This window comes from Anser brachyrhynchus (genome assembly GCF_964034855.1).
Source record: "Anser brachyrhynchus genome assembly, chromosome: 1".
NCBI classification, from domain to species: Eukaryota; Metazoa; Chordata; class Aves; order Anseriformes; family Anatidae; genus Anser; species Anser brachyrhynchus.
The window spans coordinates 14,602,904-14,620,231 of record NC_137694.1 but is presented as its reverse complement, the minus strand read 5'-3'; the positions used below and the strand labels follow the sequence as shown (position 1 = coordinate 14,620,231).

Sequence of the window (17,328 nt, the reverse complement as noted above, 5' to 3'; positions counted from 1 at the left end):
TTTTTTCCAGCTGTATCAGCGTACTGTTGTGCAAGTATCGATCGCTCGCGTTGCCTGCCGTCTCGGGGGCTAATGTCTTCTGCGATTTTTATGCTTGCACAAACCCGCATGAATTACACCCAGGATTTCAGCTTGGGAGCAGACGCTGAATGCCATTCGCAGCCGGCATTGCTGTCCCTTCAGAAAGGCTCAGGAAACATAGAAAAGCTTTAGGTAGACCCATATATGCAGAGAAGTTATCATGACTTCTCCCTTTTTCATAGCATTTATTTGTACGTTCTCTGCTTGCACCGTCACATCTATTTCACGTGTCGTGGAGTGGCAAAAAAACAGTGCAAGCTATATCTGACTATGTTGGTACTAGGTAGTGTTTCAGAAATACATAATTCCTACCTTTTTTTTTTCTTTACTTGATTAATAACATGACAGTGGTACCAAAGCAGTTTAAACACAATCTGCCACTGTAATGGGAAATTGCTGACTCTTGAATTAGCAGCTGTCAACTTTTTAATGGACTCCTTTATATAAATTCCATAGAGCTTTTTAAATAAAGAACAAGGGAATTACCGAACGTTTGCTTTTGGAGGCTTCGATATGGTCTGAATTGTGTAAATTTAAATTAAAAGAAAGTGAGTACTGTCATAATACTGAATTATTCTCTAAATATATCTGATTTCTCCCAATTTGGAGTTGTTGAAAAGATGAGGATTGCCTGCAAGCTCTAAGGGCTGTTTACTATCAGCTGTAACGTTGGCATTACCATTTTACCTCTGCTATGCCGTAGTATGAATTATAGCTCAGTTACTTTCTGTATGCAGCAATTACAGCCTTCCTCTATTTGTACTAAAAAAAAAAATGGAAGGAGAAAACCGTTACATTGTTAACAAACGTTATCACCGTTACATTGTTATTAAATGGTTATAAGTAACTTACCCTAGAAAACTTTTACGGATTTTCCAGGGGCAGAAGAAAACCTGCTTGTTTACCTGAAACCTGTGAGCTGTTGGAGGTGTTACCTGTAAATCTGTGAAAGTTTGTGGCTGCTAAATGAGCTTTATCTATCGAGCTAAGGATGTTCTGAGGTATCTGACCAGTATCGCTCTATATTAATTAAAATACAAAACCAGCATAGCATAATTTGTTTACAATTTGCCACACAAAGATTTTGACAGGTAATTTTAAAGGGGAAAGCAGAAGTCTTACAAAAGTAGCCCATTTCACCACGGTCTGTTGCCCATTACTACAAGAAGGAGATTAAGGTGCTGGAGCATCTCCGGAGAAGGGCAGTGAAGTTGGTGAGGGGTCTGGAGAACAAGTCTTTGAGGAGCATCTGAGGGAGTTGGGGTTGTTTGGCCTGGAGAAAAGGAGGCTCAGGGGAGACCTCATTGTGCTGTACAATTACTTTGATGGAAGCTATAGCGAGGTGGTGATTGGGCTCTTCTCCCAAGCACCAAGTGATAAGACGAGGGGAAACTGCCTCAAGTTGTACCTGGGAAGATTTAGTTTGGATATTAGGGGAAATTGCTTTACTGAAAGAGTTGTGCGGCATTGAACAGGCTGCCCAGGGAAGTGGTTGAGTCACCGTCCCTGGAGGTCTTCAAGAAACGTGTAGATGTAGAACTTAGCGTGGTTTAGTGGTGGACTTCAGTACTAGGTTAAAGGTTGGACTAGATGATCTCAGAGGTCTTTTCCAACCTGAATGATTCTGTGATTCTGTATAATAATTTAGTTGTTATAGGTTAGGAATTGCTTGTAAGATTTGTAATTGGCGTATGATGATCAAAGAGAAAGAGGTCGGTCCCTGATGCAGGGTGAATTTAGGCACCTTGTGAAAGCGGGTCCCATTTCAGAGCAGCGAGTCTGCGAGCCCATGCCTCAGGACAGCCTGCCCGAGGAAGCAATTGCTGAAGGACTTGAGGTGACCTTATTACAATTTGCCCCTCTCTGATCCTACACCACGAGGCAGCCCTGTATTAATACAAGGTTGGAGGCAAAGGTGAACCAGGAATGTTCTGAAAGGGAGGTGGAGCAGATATAGAAATCGCATCTCTGATCGCGGTACAACTGTGGCAGTCACACGTGAGGCCCAGTGCTGGCCTCCATGCTTTGCCCCGGGGCCTTCAGGCTGTAAAATTTCACTGTCCTTCAGTAAGTGTCACCTCTGAAGTTCTGTGAAAGCGTTACACAGCCTGTTGCTAATCGTGTTCCTGGCTAGAGCTGATATCTTATGGCAGGGGGGAGCAGTAATGGAGCAGAAAGTTTATTTAAGCACAGCTCACATGTGTGTACTTGACAGATACGCAGCCAGTTTACCTGGAAGCTACAGGCTGAAATTTGCTGTGGCAGTAGCCCACGTGAAGGGGAAATACCTTGGGTGTATTTCCTCAAACCTTACAACAGTTGAGACTCTCAGCGCAGTGGTTTCACGTCGTGTGTTTTGCATTTCTGGTCTTTCCTAGTTTGGTGGCATTTGGCGAGGGGGAGGAGGGGAGCGTTGGCCTGTACCTTGTTACAGTAAATAAGAGGCGAAAACTTTTAAACCTTCTGCTGATATGAGTCGGCAAACATTCAGCAAAGTCTTTTGGCTCCCGGTTGTTTATCAGTAATCGAGTCTGCTCCCTTCTAGTGCTTGTGATGCTCCATCATTAGTAAGTACTCAAAAAAAAAAAGTACACAAGATGCGCAGATACTGTACAGCAGTAGACGTCTTTTCCATTTTTGTTGGCTGAACGTTATACCACCCAAAATATATTAATTCCTAATAATGAGAATAAACTTAATGTCCGAAGATAAAATAGCAAAGACAATAAATCCTCTGTAGCTTCCAGTGCTATCAGCTTTTAGGTGTTAGGCATTTGAAATCTAAGCAGATAAAACAACTGGAACTGCCAGAATTCTCTGATAAGTAGTATTGTGGTGAACTTTAGTTTTGAACTTTTTTTTTCTTGAATTATTTCTTTTTCAGACTTTAAGCAACGTGGAAGTCAAGGCATTTAGGACTAGGGAGAAGGAAAGGAGGGGTTTAAAGGCTGTCGATTTAGGACGTGCAGATTCCTGCAAGTGTTACAGGGATGTTCTTCTGGGATAGGTAGCTGCTTTCTCTACTTCATGTTCTCTACCATGACCTTTGGTTTTTGCTATCATTTGAAACTACTTTAAGCAGTTCCATGCTATACATTGCTGTCTTCAGTGTAAATAAATATTTTCCTTTCAGTATTTAGAAACAAGGTCAGTTGCTCAGGCATGGTTAATTTTGGTTTGCTTGTTAGCCATTGCTGGTTAAATCTACTGCACTGTCTAGCTACCAATTTGCAGACTCAGCAATAAGCTTTAGAAAAGACTTGCTCTGTGATCAATTTGCCAAATACAGAGTGTAGTTCCTCCTCTGTAATCAAGTTGGAGTCAGCTGATTATAGCTGAGATTTTTCATGGCAGCATCCTGCATGTTGTCCTCCGTCTGCCTCTTCGGTCAAGTTACTCCCAGAGCTGAAAAAGAAAAGAATTCCAAACTCCTCCAATGTAGAAATATCTCTTATTATCTCTAAATAGTAGGATTTCTTTCAGCTATAGCAGCCTCGATTTGATGAGGAGAGACAACTTCCAGAAGGGTCTAAAGAGCATAAAGTCTCTTCTGGAGTTTGCTGTCTCCTGATAGATGGGAGAAAGGATTCAGCCCTGCAGCATGAACACAGATAGCTTGATTCAGAGGAAGCAATTGGCAGGTAGGAAGTCATGTTGCTCTTTTTTTCCATTTCCTTCCCTGTGTACCTTTTTATTTCACTGCTAATTACAGGGAAATTTTGGCTTTGTGGCCAGGAAAACAGCTTCAGTCTGAACTAGTATTGTCTGTTGCTTTGTTTTTCTTACAGTTAGGAAAACGCTTGCATTTTAAGTTTTCCCTTACTTGAAGTATCTGGCTTAAATGACCTGGCTGTAAATCATAATCTCAAGTGATCTCACAGCTCAGGCCCTCAGCACGGAGGCCATCCCAGCTGTATTTGGGTTTTTATTAGCGTTTGCCATGCTGGCTGGTGCTGGCTCCTGCGCTGTCACAAGTATCCTGCTCTGGTCGGCAGCGAGCTCCCCAGCTCCCTGGAGTCCAGGCGGAGGACAGCCCTGACGCAGCAGGGCAGGAATGCACGCAGCCAGCTCTGCCTTGTCGCGGGGCCTGAGTTAACACAACTTCTCGGGACCTGGGGCGCGGGGCTAATGCTGCAAGGCAGTGCCTTCATCTGGACTCCGGGCCCTTTTACCCAGTGTTCTCGTCTTTGGAAATGTCATACGGAGACAACCAAAGTGCCTCAGTTTAGATCAAAAAGGACTTCAGCCTTATGCTGGAAAGAAGTTGTTGCATTATTTCCAGACCCACGCCAGCCCTAGAAGTGTAGGAACATTTGCACTGAGCTGCATGTAGGCTAATGAGCCCAGCTGGAGCTCATTTGTTTCTGCATCTCTGGTACAGATAATCTGACCATGGATAATTGAGTGTTGACTCTATAAATAACCGTCTGTACACTTTGCAATCCTACCCTTAAAACTGTTTTCTCCTTCCTGTTAGCTCCCAAGCTTACTCCCGTTGTAATGATTTCTTGACTGTCAGAGGTTGCTCTCGACTCTTGACAAAAGGTTGTGCTGTTCATTCTTCCCACCTGAAGTGACGTTACACCTGGCAGGGATGACACCAGCTCAGCCCCGATGGTAAATAATCATCCTAAAATGTTTTACCTGTGCCGTAAGTGACTCAGGTGGTTTAAATCAAAACCAACTGATACATGTCAAACATGATACCTTGGAAAGTTGTTTAGTGCATGCTTGTTCTCATAGTTAAATATCTTCAGGCAAAACTGATTCCTTCATGTGGACTTGCTTACAAGTTGGACTTGCAATGATCTTGGTTTGTTTGTTTACAAATCAAGCTTGTCCGTGCTGAAACTTGCAGGAATTATTTTGAGTTGAGTTATGCCTGAGAAGTGATTTTTTTTCCCCACTGAACTTGTGCAATTAATTACAGTAAAGTAATTAGAGTGCCTCATAGCAAAAATAACCCCTGTCGTCAGCGGGTGAGTTTCTACATACTCATTTTGTCCTAAAAGTTCTTCTAAAATATACCATGTGTGTGCTTCTGCGAAGATGCACAGAAAGTTGAAGCCACCTGAACTGAATGGCATTGGGAGTGGCAGGAGGGAAAGCTGCCTTGCACAGACGTGCTGTCACAGCCTTGTCATGTTGCAGAGATCACACACGCAGCTCGGTAGGTAGTCGTAATGGGAATCATCTGCATCTTTCCCCCGTGCCACTCCTGCCACACTAATATGTGACGGGGGCAACGTGAGTGGATGAATAAGTTTGGAATGCCTTAAATTCAGATCCTCGCTCTAATTGCTGCATGGCCTTGGAAAATATCTTTGTTCACACATCTGAAACGGTGGTCATGCTTCAAAAATTGTGGAAGTCTGGATTTCTTAGTGATTATATAGTAGCAGGAGAAAAAAGAGTAAAGGCCGGTTTATCTGAAATAAACCATTTATATATAGGGTAGAACCGACATATAACATCTTTGACATGTATCATTCTCTCCCATTCAGGGCAATGGTGGAAAAACTATTGGTGTTACGGACAGGTACAGGTTTATCCATAGCAAGGCTTCTGTAATACATGAAGTTACTTGCAGTGACAAATGGGTAAGACGCATTCAGAGGTAGAATACAAAGTGCATTTCATTTGGATTCTCTTAAGCCGATTTACATCTATGTCGTTTATGTGCAGTTAGGGCTGAGTTTCTTACTGTGTGCTAAATGACGCAAGTTACATTAGAAACCGTCTTTCTGGATCTTAAGTTGCAAATAAATGTGGAACTAAAGAAATTATGAAGAGAAAGGAACAGCTAACAAAATGCCTTTACAGGTAGGCCTTTCAGCATGGTTTGCTCACAGTTTTCTTCTGTAGAAGGTTGAGGGTTTGGGGTTTTTCTGTTTGTAAGTGCTGTTTTATTAGTGAGAGAAACACGAATATGACCTCTTCAGGAACTATTTTGGACGTTCACTTTGGATGCTGCGATTTAGGGAGTTATAACCTGTGGGTATTCTTGCAGTGTGCTAAATAATAGGTTTTATTATTTGTGGCAAATAAGGTGCCTGAAGAACATGGAAGCTGATTTATCTAAAACATTGGGAATGAGAAAATACACTGGCGCTTATGCTGCTTTTATAGCAGGTTTGATAATACGGATTAAAACTTAAATATAAGCTCATTCAGTTTTCAGAACAAAACAGTAGTCCTCGCTTGGGCAGATCTGTTTGGTTAACTTGATTTTCAAACGACATCAGAATATTACAAGGGGATTAATTTGAGGCCAGGGAATATCCATGAGGAGTAACAAATACACAAAAGCAGGTAAAAAATACCATATAAAATTTTCAAATTGAGTTTTCCAGAAAATAATACTAATAAGGCTCATGTGATTACAGTGATTTTTGCCGAAGAATTTTTAACTCCTTGCCAATTTGGCTTCAAAGAGGCAAAGTTTTTCAGCAATTTTGTGAAAATCAGCAACTGTGAAGGGACACCTTACTGTGCCCCCAGGGAACAGTGTTCCTTGTTGCAGCAGCACACTTGTACTGATAGTTGTCATGTGTGTACCTCTAGACCTTGCTTGGGGGAAGTTGGTGGGATGGGGGACAAAAAGACTCTGGATATGGGATGAAATTGTAAGGGTACTGTGGGGCAGAAAAGCTCAGCGTAACTGAGATGGATCAAATTTAGGGATCAAACCCATGGATTTTCAGAAAAATATTTTGCATTATTTTTTTGTTTATGGCACATCTGGTTGTTAATATAGAAAAAAGAAACACGTTGTTTCACCAGATGCTGGGTTTGGATCCCAAATAACAGAGCTGAAAAAGCCAGAGGTTTGAAATAGTAGGTTACATGCAAGTACTACAGAGCTATTATTCTGGGCCAATTTCAGTAAGTTACAGCATTGTTTTTGATGGAGTCATGAAATACGGGTATTTTGCTTAAACAAGGCTCATCTTGCTATTACGTTTGTTTTATTCTTTTGCCTGTAGAGGCATTTTTAACTTGTGGAAGTATGACTGACTTCTAATGGTATGCGTAATATGGCTAGCACCGTTAGCTCAATTACCTGAAAAACCTTAGTGATCACGTTCATTTTTGCAGGAGGAGCTGAACACCGCTTGTCTGATTAGTTTGGGTCTGAGTATGGAGAAAATACATGGCACCTAACCCTGAGCTGGTTGTGGGGACTTGCCAGAGCACCTCGGCTGTCCGTCCTTACTCTTCTGTGGCTATCTTATCTGCCAAAAGAAGTATTGTTTTATCTCTGCTTAGATTAAGTAAAACATTAAAGAAGTAGAAGTACTAATTTTCTATAATAGTCTTATGATAGAAGGGGAAAACATTTGATGAGTTCCTAAAACATTAATTTATGTAAATTATTTATATTTTAAATATCATTGAAGGTGGAGATAGGTAAAATATTCCAGGGTATCTCTGAAAAATACAAGTAAATAAATAAAAATCTGTATCTGCAGATGACCTTGAATGAGAAAGATCTGCCCTAGGGCTGATAAAGGGGTCTGCTACACGATATGAAGCATGAGGGAACAGCGATACCAAATTTTCCTCTTTTTGCAGCAGTCTGTCTGCAGTAAAATTATTCCCCAGATTCTTTGGGGAGTGAATAGATGAGTTGTTTTTAAATTTTTATTTCTCATAAACTAGTGTGCTGTTCCCAACGTTTTATTTCGGTATTAAATAAAACGTTTAGTTACATCCAACAAATAGCCTAATTAAAGATTTCTCTTCACATACACAGATCACCCACAAGATTCTTATTTTTCTGTGGTGCTGCCTTTACCTGAAATGGAAGCACTGTTGCTTGATTGCTTGAAAACTTTGTAGGTTAGGGATGGGAGTATATTTCCTTGATCTGAGAACAAAAATACTGGAAATACTATGACCACTGGTCAGCAGGTAAAAAAAAAATATCAATTCAGAGGAACTTGTGCAAGAGGGTGGTGAGGTCTGTCCTTATGGCATAAGCACAGGGCACAAGGTGTAAGATATACTCACCCCACACCCTCCCAGGGAATTCGGGGTGTCTCACAGATTTCATGTTGGGCTACCAGAGCATCTCTTCCAGCAGAACTGGAAATTTCCATGCCTAAGCCCTCCTTGCTTTTCTTTCGTAGAGTGTCACGCAAAAAAACAAAGTGTGCCCGTGATTCACTTGCTCTGTTATGTCTTTTTTGCCCAGGGATTTTTGGTCTTGCTGAGCTGAGGAAAGCGTGTAAGTTGTGATAGAAAAACAGGTGGTTTTCCTGCAGTGGCACTGTCAGGTGGCACATAGAGAATTGTGTCTCCAAAATCTCCAACTTCTTTTTTTTAAGCAAGTTAATATCCTAAATCATTAGTATCCTTTTAGAGCTAAGAAATAGGCCTTGGCACCGGCGTTAAATCTAGGTCTTCTAATTGCATGACGTGAGGAGTGACATTGTCACCAGGACGAGGTATTCGCTCTTCCATCCTTTTCCTGGCTCTCTAATACACCAGCAGTGCCTTGGAGCTTCATCTTTAGATCTCAAAATACTCGCAAAAAGAAGCGAGCAAGTAGCCAGCAGCTTCGTTTTATATTTAGCGTAATTAATCCCGCCATTTGAAGCTTTTTTATGCCATGGTGGAGGTCTGTTCGACCCTTCCTGTTTGTTTTTTTTCTATGCTTTATTCCAAAAAGAAATAAGCGTTCTGGGAAATGCTGAGTGTTTTTTATGGAATTTGGCCGTTTTTAAGAAATTTAGCCACTTTGGAGTAATTTAGTGTTATTCTAGAGATTAATCCTGCTGTCTCACCTATAACTGCCCTTGGAAAAACTCAGGGTATTCTTCCATAAATAAAAGATGTTTCAGCAAAACAGCAGGTTTGCCCCAGTCCCTTAGACATAAACACCCTCGTCCTTTCCTGAATCAAGAAAGAAAAAAAAAAAAGTGTCTTCTGATAAAAGGCTGTGTTTCTTGTCGCTTTTAATTTTGCACTTTGGTTCACTTCTGCAGTTCCTTGGGCTGGATCAACAATTCAGAAGAAAAAAAAAAAAAAAGCACGCAGCCGCTTTCAGGGCTTGTTGTCCTTGGCACGGGATCAGCTCTGGTGTCCAACTGGTAGGACCTGAAACTTGGTGCTTAACAAGTGCCTGTAGTCAAAACAGGCGGTGTGCGCGCGAGCACCGATCCGGTATTCGCTGCGGCAGGTCATCTGCCTGCTTTTTACCGTGTGCAGAATGCCTGGTCACGTTGCTGCGTTCCTCTGACGGCATCTGTGGCAATGTGAATCATTTCACGTTCCAAAAGTACATGTTTACAGTCGTCGTAGAATCAGATTAAGTTGGCAGCCTGCTCCTCGCTGTAAGTGGCTCAGTTTACATTTCTTCTTCTCGCAGGATGTTTTGCATAATTTTGCTGATCCTACTCAGTTGTAGGCTTTTGGGAAATGGAGAACCATTTTCGTGGGTTTATGTCAGAAAGCGACGCTCGTGTTTATTGTAAATAAACACGAGCGGAACGGTGGTTATTTTAGCACTTGATAATTTCCCAATTATGTCATTTGACCTGGAATGAAGCTTGCAATTGTCGAGCTGCGTTTTGTACAGCGGATCAGTTCTGGGGTTTGAGTTGGCAGTTTATTTCCTTTGTCAGTTTACAAGAAGTATCAAAATGAAACTGACTGTGCCGTTTCCTTTACAGTGCACGGTGCAAGAAGGGAGGAACGGTTTGCGGATATAATTTCCAAACTTTTTCAGCTGGACTCGGAATAGTATTTTGTCCAAAAAGCTGGTAAAGTCGTCCTTCGGTCTTGCAATGTTAAGCTGTAGTTTGTTAGCGTCAAATCTGAGTTTATTTTTAGTTAACCTCACGTACTGGCTTTTGTTAGGTTTTTTTTTTAGACTGTGGCTGCAAAATGAAAGTGCTTACAAGGTGTTTATGAACTCTTGTTATGAACCAGCTGCCAGTTACTGCAGGATGACACATTTCTGCAAGTAGTCTACTTGTTCAATTTTCTGGTGGCTGATTGTAGCTTTTCGGGCATGTGTGTGTGTTTTTTTTTTCTGTTTGGGTTTTATTAGAATTAATGCCAAGTGCATTTTTAAACTTTGAACTGGGATAAGTACAAGGTGGAAAGTTTCACTTTACTGTTTGCTGAAATTGTAAGTATACATTGCTCAACTGTGCACGGTGAAGGGCTGTGTAACAAAGCACCTCAGGATAGACTGTAAATAGAAAAACTGCAACTCGTGCATAGGTGGTGTCTGCTGTTACCATAAGTAACACGGTCATCAACAAGATGGGTGTATTGCTGGAACACAATCACGCTTTGGATTAGATACTAAATTTCATTAACATCTGCTTATTGTAAATAGGGAACAATAAATGGTATTCGTGTTGTGTTAAGGGCAGTCAGATTTGTTAGTTTATGCTATTTTAAATACTACAGACTAGAGTGTTGTGATGAACATAAGCTTTTAAGGAGTTTTATTTAAACTAAATCTGTTTATTAACAGCAAATAACTTTTACGTTTCTGGGTGTCAGCAATTATGTTTTGCTTGTTTTTTCCAAATGTGGTACCAAGCTGTAATCCCTAACACCAGGTCACTGAGTTACTCATGGGTCAACTTAAAACTGATTTTGCCGTAGGCCTCCTGTATGCAGGAAGTAGGATCGTGCTGAACGAGAATTGTGTTTCGAAATGACTGTTGCTGACAAAGTTCTAGTGTGCTCTTCTGTCAACGTTAGAGGGATTTTTTTTGAACTACCTGCAAAAAATACTGAAAGACCAAAGGCGTATCTGTCTCTGCGCTTAAGCTGTCTCATGACTTTTTTCCTTTGCAGTCTTCTAAGTCTCCCCAACGGATGAGACGCATACTGTGGGCAAAACCTGTTCACTTGATTTGATGAATTTTGAGTAGAGCATGTTGGGTAAGAATGGATTTAGGTGGAATATACTGTGAATGGTATTTGTTCGTAGTCCAAATTGGAGAAATCTGTGGTTTCAGTATCATATAAAGGTCTTTTCTGGGTGCAATACTGCTGCAGTGCACCTAGAAACATGTGGTTGGCATAATTTACTAGCAATGTATTTAATGTTGTGTTGTTGTATTTAAGGTTTGCTGAGAGCTAAGGGGGTGATTTATCTTACATAAGGAATAGTCGAGACAAAAATTAAAGAAAATACATTCTACTTCAAAATGTGTTTTGCCTCTTTTCCCACACGCTATTTGTAGATCTGGAGATCATGTTGCCTTTCTATTGCTTTGCTTTTTTGCTTATGATTAGAAGGAGATGTGGCGTTTCCTGCAAAACAGCTGCTAGTATTCCCTGGTGACCAGTCAAAGAGGATCCAGTGGAATTACAGATTCAAAGACAGACCTAGAGGACTTTGGCAGCTGCAGCAAAGGTTTTGGGGAAAGGTAGGGGACTGCGTTCCATGGGATGCAGGAAGAAGGAGTTGAAATTGAGTGCAAGGGCAGGGGAGAGAAGCTCTGGAGATTCAGGGACTGTTAAGTCTCCAACAACATAAGGACTTCACATCTAGCAAACAATTCAGATTTGGCTGAGAAAGTTGGACTGCATCCATGTTTCCATAGGACATGGAGAATCTCCTGGAAAAGTTTAAGATCGTTCGCAGTGCTACTGATGCAGAGTTCGTAACGCGCGTCAGGACAAGCTGTAGCGTTGAGCTTTCAGATACTAACCAGAAAAAACGACAAGTATCGATCTGCGATTGATTCTTCAGAAAGCGCTGTTAATTCGGGGCGAGCGTGTTAAACTTCTCTCGGAGATTACTGTCATTAATACATTAACTGTTTGACAGCACGAGTCACATGTTGCTTGTCAGTTGCTGCAGTGGCTGCTCTGAGACAGCTGAGAGGTTGCAGAAGGATTAATGGGGTAAAGAGGATTGTAACTTTGATTGTGCTCTCTCTGTTCTTTGGATTTGACAGCAACTGGTATTTGGGAAGAAAACAGAATGTGTGTTGTTATTTTTGAGGAGCGCAAGCATATTTGGAAATATTGAGATTAACTGGAAAAGTTGGGGGCATTCTTCATATATTAAACTTGAACACGCATTCATAGCATTGGAAACTTCTGCAGAAACTGAAATGGATGTAAAATTTAGATTAGTATTTTATGAGTGGTGATGGGATTTCTAGTTGTCTTGCAGGATTTTATTATTTTTAGGGGCAAAAACTTTCATCCTACTTTCTGTTCATGTATAACCAGTGACTCTGCCATTTGTTCATGTAAGCAGGGACAGATATGTCCACAGCTGTGTGTGTATGAGTTCATCTGCCCTGCTAGATCTAATTTGTCTATGTATAAACCTGCAGATGAGTGTAGAAGCTTCTACATGGATGGCTAGTTATGTTCTGGATGTGCTAGCACGTGAATATTTGATTTGATAATATCTATCTGATGTGCAAATGTCTTTTATTCACCTATTAATTTACTAATAAGGCTGGATAACAGCAGATTAATAATGTAATAAGTAAAATATTAATAGACAAATTAGTAGAAATTTTTAAAGAACAGATGTGACTGGGAAATTTAGTTTGATAAGGAAACACAGCACAGAAACAGGAGCTCTTACAATAATAGCTCTTATCCTAACAGCTCTTGTGAAGAAATCTATCAGTATTTAGCTATGATTTATGCCCCCACCATCAGGATTTTCTATGAGGTTTCACACCTTTGGCAAGCCCAGCCTCCTGCCGCAGTGCCTGCCCAGCTTAAAGAATTGCTTTCTGCCGCCTTTCAAGGAGTTACTCTTCCAGCACTCCTCTGCAGCCCTCCTCGTAAGGTGTTGCTGCCATCCTCTCCTGCTCACACTGAAGTGATGTTACCTTGCATGAGTAAACTTGTCGATTTTTCTCCTCATAACGATGTCCGACACTGTCAACAGTTGTGCGGCCCTGGCTATTTATGTTCTTCCTGCTGTGTGACTTTCTAGGGGTCACAATTTCCATTTTGCATATAGGAAATTTCAAGAGAAGCTGAGTAACACTGGTAATTCTCAAAGTATCAGAAGCTCTCTGAAGCGTGGAGGGCTTTCTGTAGTTGTGCTTTGGGGGAAGAATGGAGCTGGAGGAGATGAAAGGAAGCACCAAATGTAGCAGTCAGTTCTGATCACAACACTGACCACCAATCTGGCACACTGAGATAAAATATATAATCTTCTAATCCTTTCCTTCCCTATCTTACAGGTAAACATTTATTTAAAATAGCGGGATGCACTTACTATATTTTCATATTACTGCTATACCTCTTCTACTATTTTATATGTTATATCGTTTAAAAAAAAAAAAGTTAATGTAGTGTTTGGCTCTTGGGAATTAATGAACTGTAAAAATCATCTTGGAAAGAACACCGAATGTTCAGCTTTGGTGTTTTTTAAAAATCCAGTGTAAGGTGACTCTTAGAAAATAACCTGCTATGGCATGTGATACTTAGATGACTTTTAAATATAATTTTAGATGGTCAGTATCTTGAATGTCTGTCTTTCCGGAAGATTAATTTTAATAACAGAGTAGTGTATTTCACTTCCAAATATATCCTTAGGGATGATATCAAAGATATGGTTTACTCAAGGGCAGTCAGTCTGGAGAAAACCAAAAGCTATGGTGAAGATTTGAGTAGTGATAAATCCAGAATTTATAGAATTTGGATCTGAAGAGCGTGTTTTTTTTTTTTCCAAAGTTTCACTTGTGGCTTGGTTTTCTTGGTTACACAGCAGTTCTTTTTCATCAGCCCTCAAGTAATTAACGGTAAAATTGCAAATTTTTATTAATCTAATTTAAACTGATTAAATAGTTGCTGTGAAGGCTGGTAAATCTTAACACAGCAGCTATTATTTAACTAAATAAATATTCTGTGAATAGAACTGCACTTCAGAGACAGATGCGTAGCTTACATGGCTGTTAACACAAATGTGGAGTGAAATGAATGTAAATTAATTACATCCTGCCGAGGACTTCTGGAGGCAGGGACTGTATACTGAGCTATGTGGCCGGGTGAAAACCAGCAAATGATGGTTGGCATTTGGGGCTGAGGTGAACTACTTCTTGCATTGAAGATAATTATGGAAGTTTTGTTCTTCGATTACAGGAGAATCTTGAGGGAATTTCAGCGTTTGTAGTTAAAGCTGTGAATATATGGAGATAGGGAGGTGCTGGGCTTTAATAGAAAATCCTTTGTTTAGTCACTGGAGATGTAGTAAAACAGTTTGAAATACTCTTCGTAGATTTTTTTCAAGCGTTTCTCTTTGTTCTCGAGGTATTCGCCTATTGCAAATTAATCATGGATGAATCCCTCTGCTACTGGCAAGTTTTTACTTGCGGACATGCCTGACAAATTGTCATGTTTTGATTCTCTGTGGGAAAATTTTTCTTCGTTATCCTTGAAATATCAAACCAGGGAGCACCCAGTTTGGGATGTGAACACAAAACCTCTCCTTCGGAGCAGCAGGTTGCTGTTGCTTCCCCAACCCGCTCCTAGTTGGCGGGGCAAGCTCGGAGAGCAGCACCCAGCACTCCTCAGTCTCAGTGCTGAAGGCTTTAGACTAGGAAAAAATGATGTGTATTGAGGGGGAGAGACTCGCCTTGGCAAGGTTCTGGGTCTGTTGTTAGGCCGTACTGCTGTGCCTGGTGGCTGTGCCCATAGTGGGGCAGAGGCCTAGCGCTGTGCGGGCCTGGTCGGCCGCTGACTGGAAACCACTTCTCCCCATGAAACATCTTTACTTTGAAGCAAATGGCTATAATATCAGGGATAGATCACGTAGATTGTAATATTAGTAATACTAGTGACTAAACCCAAACAATTTCTCTGACGGCTGCCTGTCCTGAAGCCTGTTGCCCTGCTGTGGGGCCAGCACGGCCAGGAGGCCCCTTGCGCTGGCGCGGACGACACTTGTCCAGTGCTCGGCCTCCGGACGCAGTGTTTGTAAATGATCATAAACTTCCTGCTCTTCGGCACTTGCCATTAGCTCTGTGTGGCTTAAAAAAAAAAAAAAAGGAAAAAAGGTTTTACTTTGATTGGAGCTTGGAGATAACCTCCCAGCTATTAACCGGGCAGAGCCTGCCTCTTTGGGAGGGACGGAGCAGCAGGCCTTTAGCTACTGCTCAGTCTTCCGCATGTTGTCCTTAGAGCTTCCCATTGAACTGGAGCAAGGCAGTCCTGAGGTAAACTGCCCAGTAACCGGGTCACATGGATCTGATATGAACCCGGATAGAAGCAGTCTTCTGTCTATCAGGGTGTATTTCACTGAGTCATCTGGGCTGTTGCTACATATCTGCGAAGGAGCTGGGACACCCAGCGTAGCTCACACAGGTGCTGGTGGGTACCTGGTGCTTGACCAATGGTTTCAGATTTCGTAGTGAAATTTTCTGGCAGATATGTGTTGCTAGTTAGCGTTTGTTGTGCTCTGTTTACATTTTTCAGAGCACTTTACAGAGTTGATTTTGTTTAATTATCTTTTGGCATGATTACATTCACTACAGTAATGAACTGGTAATCATTCTTTGGATTGATTAAATCATTGTAACTAGAATAAAGAGGAACAATTTCCTCTTCCCTGACTTTTTTTTTTTTAATCTTAGGCTATGAAATGTTGTAAAGTATATTATTTTTCCATTACAGAACGAAGACACGGTTCAATGTGTAAACCTTCCCCTTCTCCAGCTTCTCCAGCCTGTAATTCCAGGACATCCCTAGTACAGATGAAACCGAAATCCTGTATCAGCGGCCATAACCCTGTCAGCAGCAACTCAAAGCCATTCAAAACGCCCAAAGACAATCTACTTACCTCCAGTAGCAAACAGCACACAGTCTTTCCTTCAAAAGTATCAAGGGATAAACCATGGTAAGTACCAAAAGAACAGTTAGTTAGCTAACTTAGTTAGTTGAGCTGTTGGTGTTCAAAAAATAAGTATCTATATATACATTTCACAATTGCAAAAAAAAAAAAAAAAGTCTTATCTTTTCTAAGTTTACCTTTTAAACCCCTACATTTCTTAAGGGAGGAAATTGGGAAGTCTTTTAAATATATATACATATATAAAAGTTATTTTAAATATATATACATATATACACATATATAAAAATGGTTTATATATATATGTGAACAGGAAAAAGGACTGATATACTCTTCTGATGTTCCATCAAATGTCTGCTTCTCTGAGATGCATATAGTAAGTGAGATATTAAGTCAGTTTACTATCTTCGAGGTCCATCTGCCTTTACAGTATCAGCCCTTAAAAGTGATGCTTTTAAACAGTCAGATAATTTTTGTAAAGTTCTTAACATTGCTTTAGCTCATGTTCATGAAAACTTACTGGTTATAGTCATTTATCTTCAACGGCAGCTGCTGTTGGAGCTCATTCTGCATTTTGATAATGTGTGCTGCTTTATAAGAAGACAGAAAAATATTCCAGCTGCAAAAATCACTTTTTTTTTTGGAGTCTTGCATCATGTACTGTGATAGATAAACACATGTAGGCTTGAGACTGGCAGGTTCATCCTCCCATGACTGTGATGATAGCAGCAGAGTTGCAAAGACATAGAAGAGCAGAACTGGGTCACTGTTATCCCTTAAGAAACTGTTACTTAGTTATCTACAGAAAAGATGCTTTGTGATTAGGTTACTAGGTTGGTGACTCAGGAGATTTGGGTTCAGTTCCTGCTTCTACACAGGCTACTGTTACAATTCAGTTTCCTCAGCTTCAGTTCCGTTTCTGTGAATGTGAGATAAAAGGACTTCCTTTTTCTTTTCCTCAAGTTTTATCTACTTATTATATAAGTATCCTTCCCATTTATATGCAGTATCTAGCATAAGAGGGTCATGATTTTAGGTAGCATTTCTTGACACAGCTGCCTTAAAGCAGTAAATAAACCATTCACCAGTGAGACAAAGCGTAAACTCCTAGTGTGTTAAAATAGTAGCTGGTGTTTTCTGCCTGAAACATACACTCCTTGGCATGATTTCAAAGGCAGCAGCATCTGCCTAGCCATAGAATTTACCTTGCACTGGAACAAACCTAGTCAATATCTAATTTTCCTGTAAGTCAGAACCCACCATTTCTATAAACACGATGAATGTTGTGGACAATTATGGTATATAATTCTGAAAATACAAATTTTGGATGTTTAGATTACACAGATGAGATACAGGCTATTTTAGTTAACATCTAAGTGCCTTCTTTACTATTAAAAAAAAAAAAACAACTCTTGCTTGAATAGTGGCCTTTTATTTTGAATATTAAA

At 40.6% G+C, this 17,328-nt stretch overlaps 1 protein-coding gene across 9 annotated transcripts in view; it reads left to right on the top strand.

Moving 5' to 3' along the window:
• ATXN7L1 (ataxin 7 like 1) overlaps positions 1 to 17,328 on the top strand; it is a 116,057-nt gene that overhangs the window by 66,795 nt on the left and 31,934 nt on the right. For 6 of the 9 annotated variants that reach the window (XM_080577594.1, XM_080577591.1, XM_080577592.1 and 3 more), the window contains one exon: positions 15,706 to 15,928. In XM_080577594.1, the coding sequence (XP_080433720.1) occupies positions 15,706 to 15,928 (223 nt within the window). Of the gene's footprint in view, positions 1 to 11; positions 9,420 to 9,446; positions 9,849 to 15,705; positions 15,929 to 17,328 lie in introns of those variants that run through there. The other 3 variants (XM_080577595.1, XM_080577596.1, XM_080577598.1) reach the window with 3 other exon arrangements.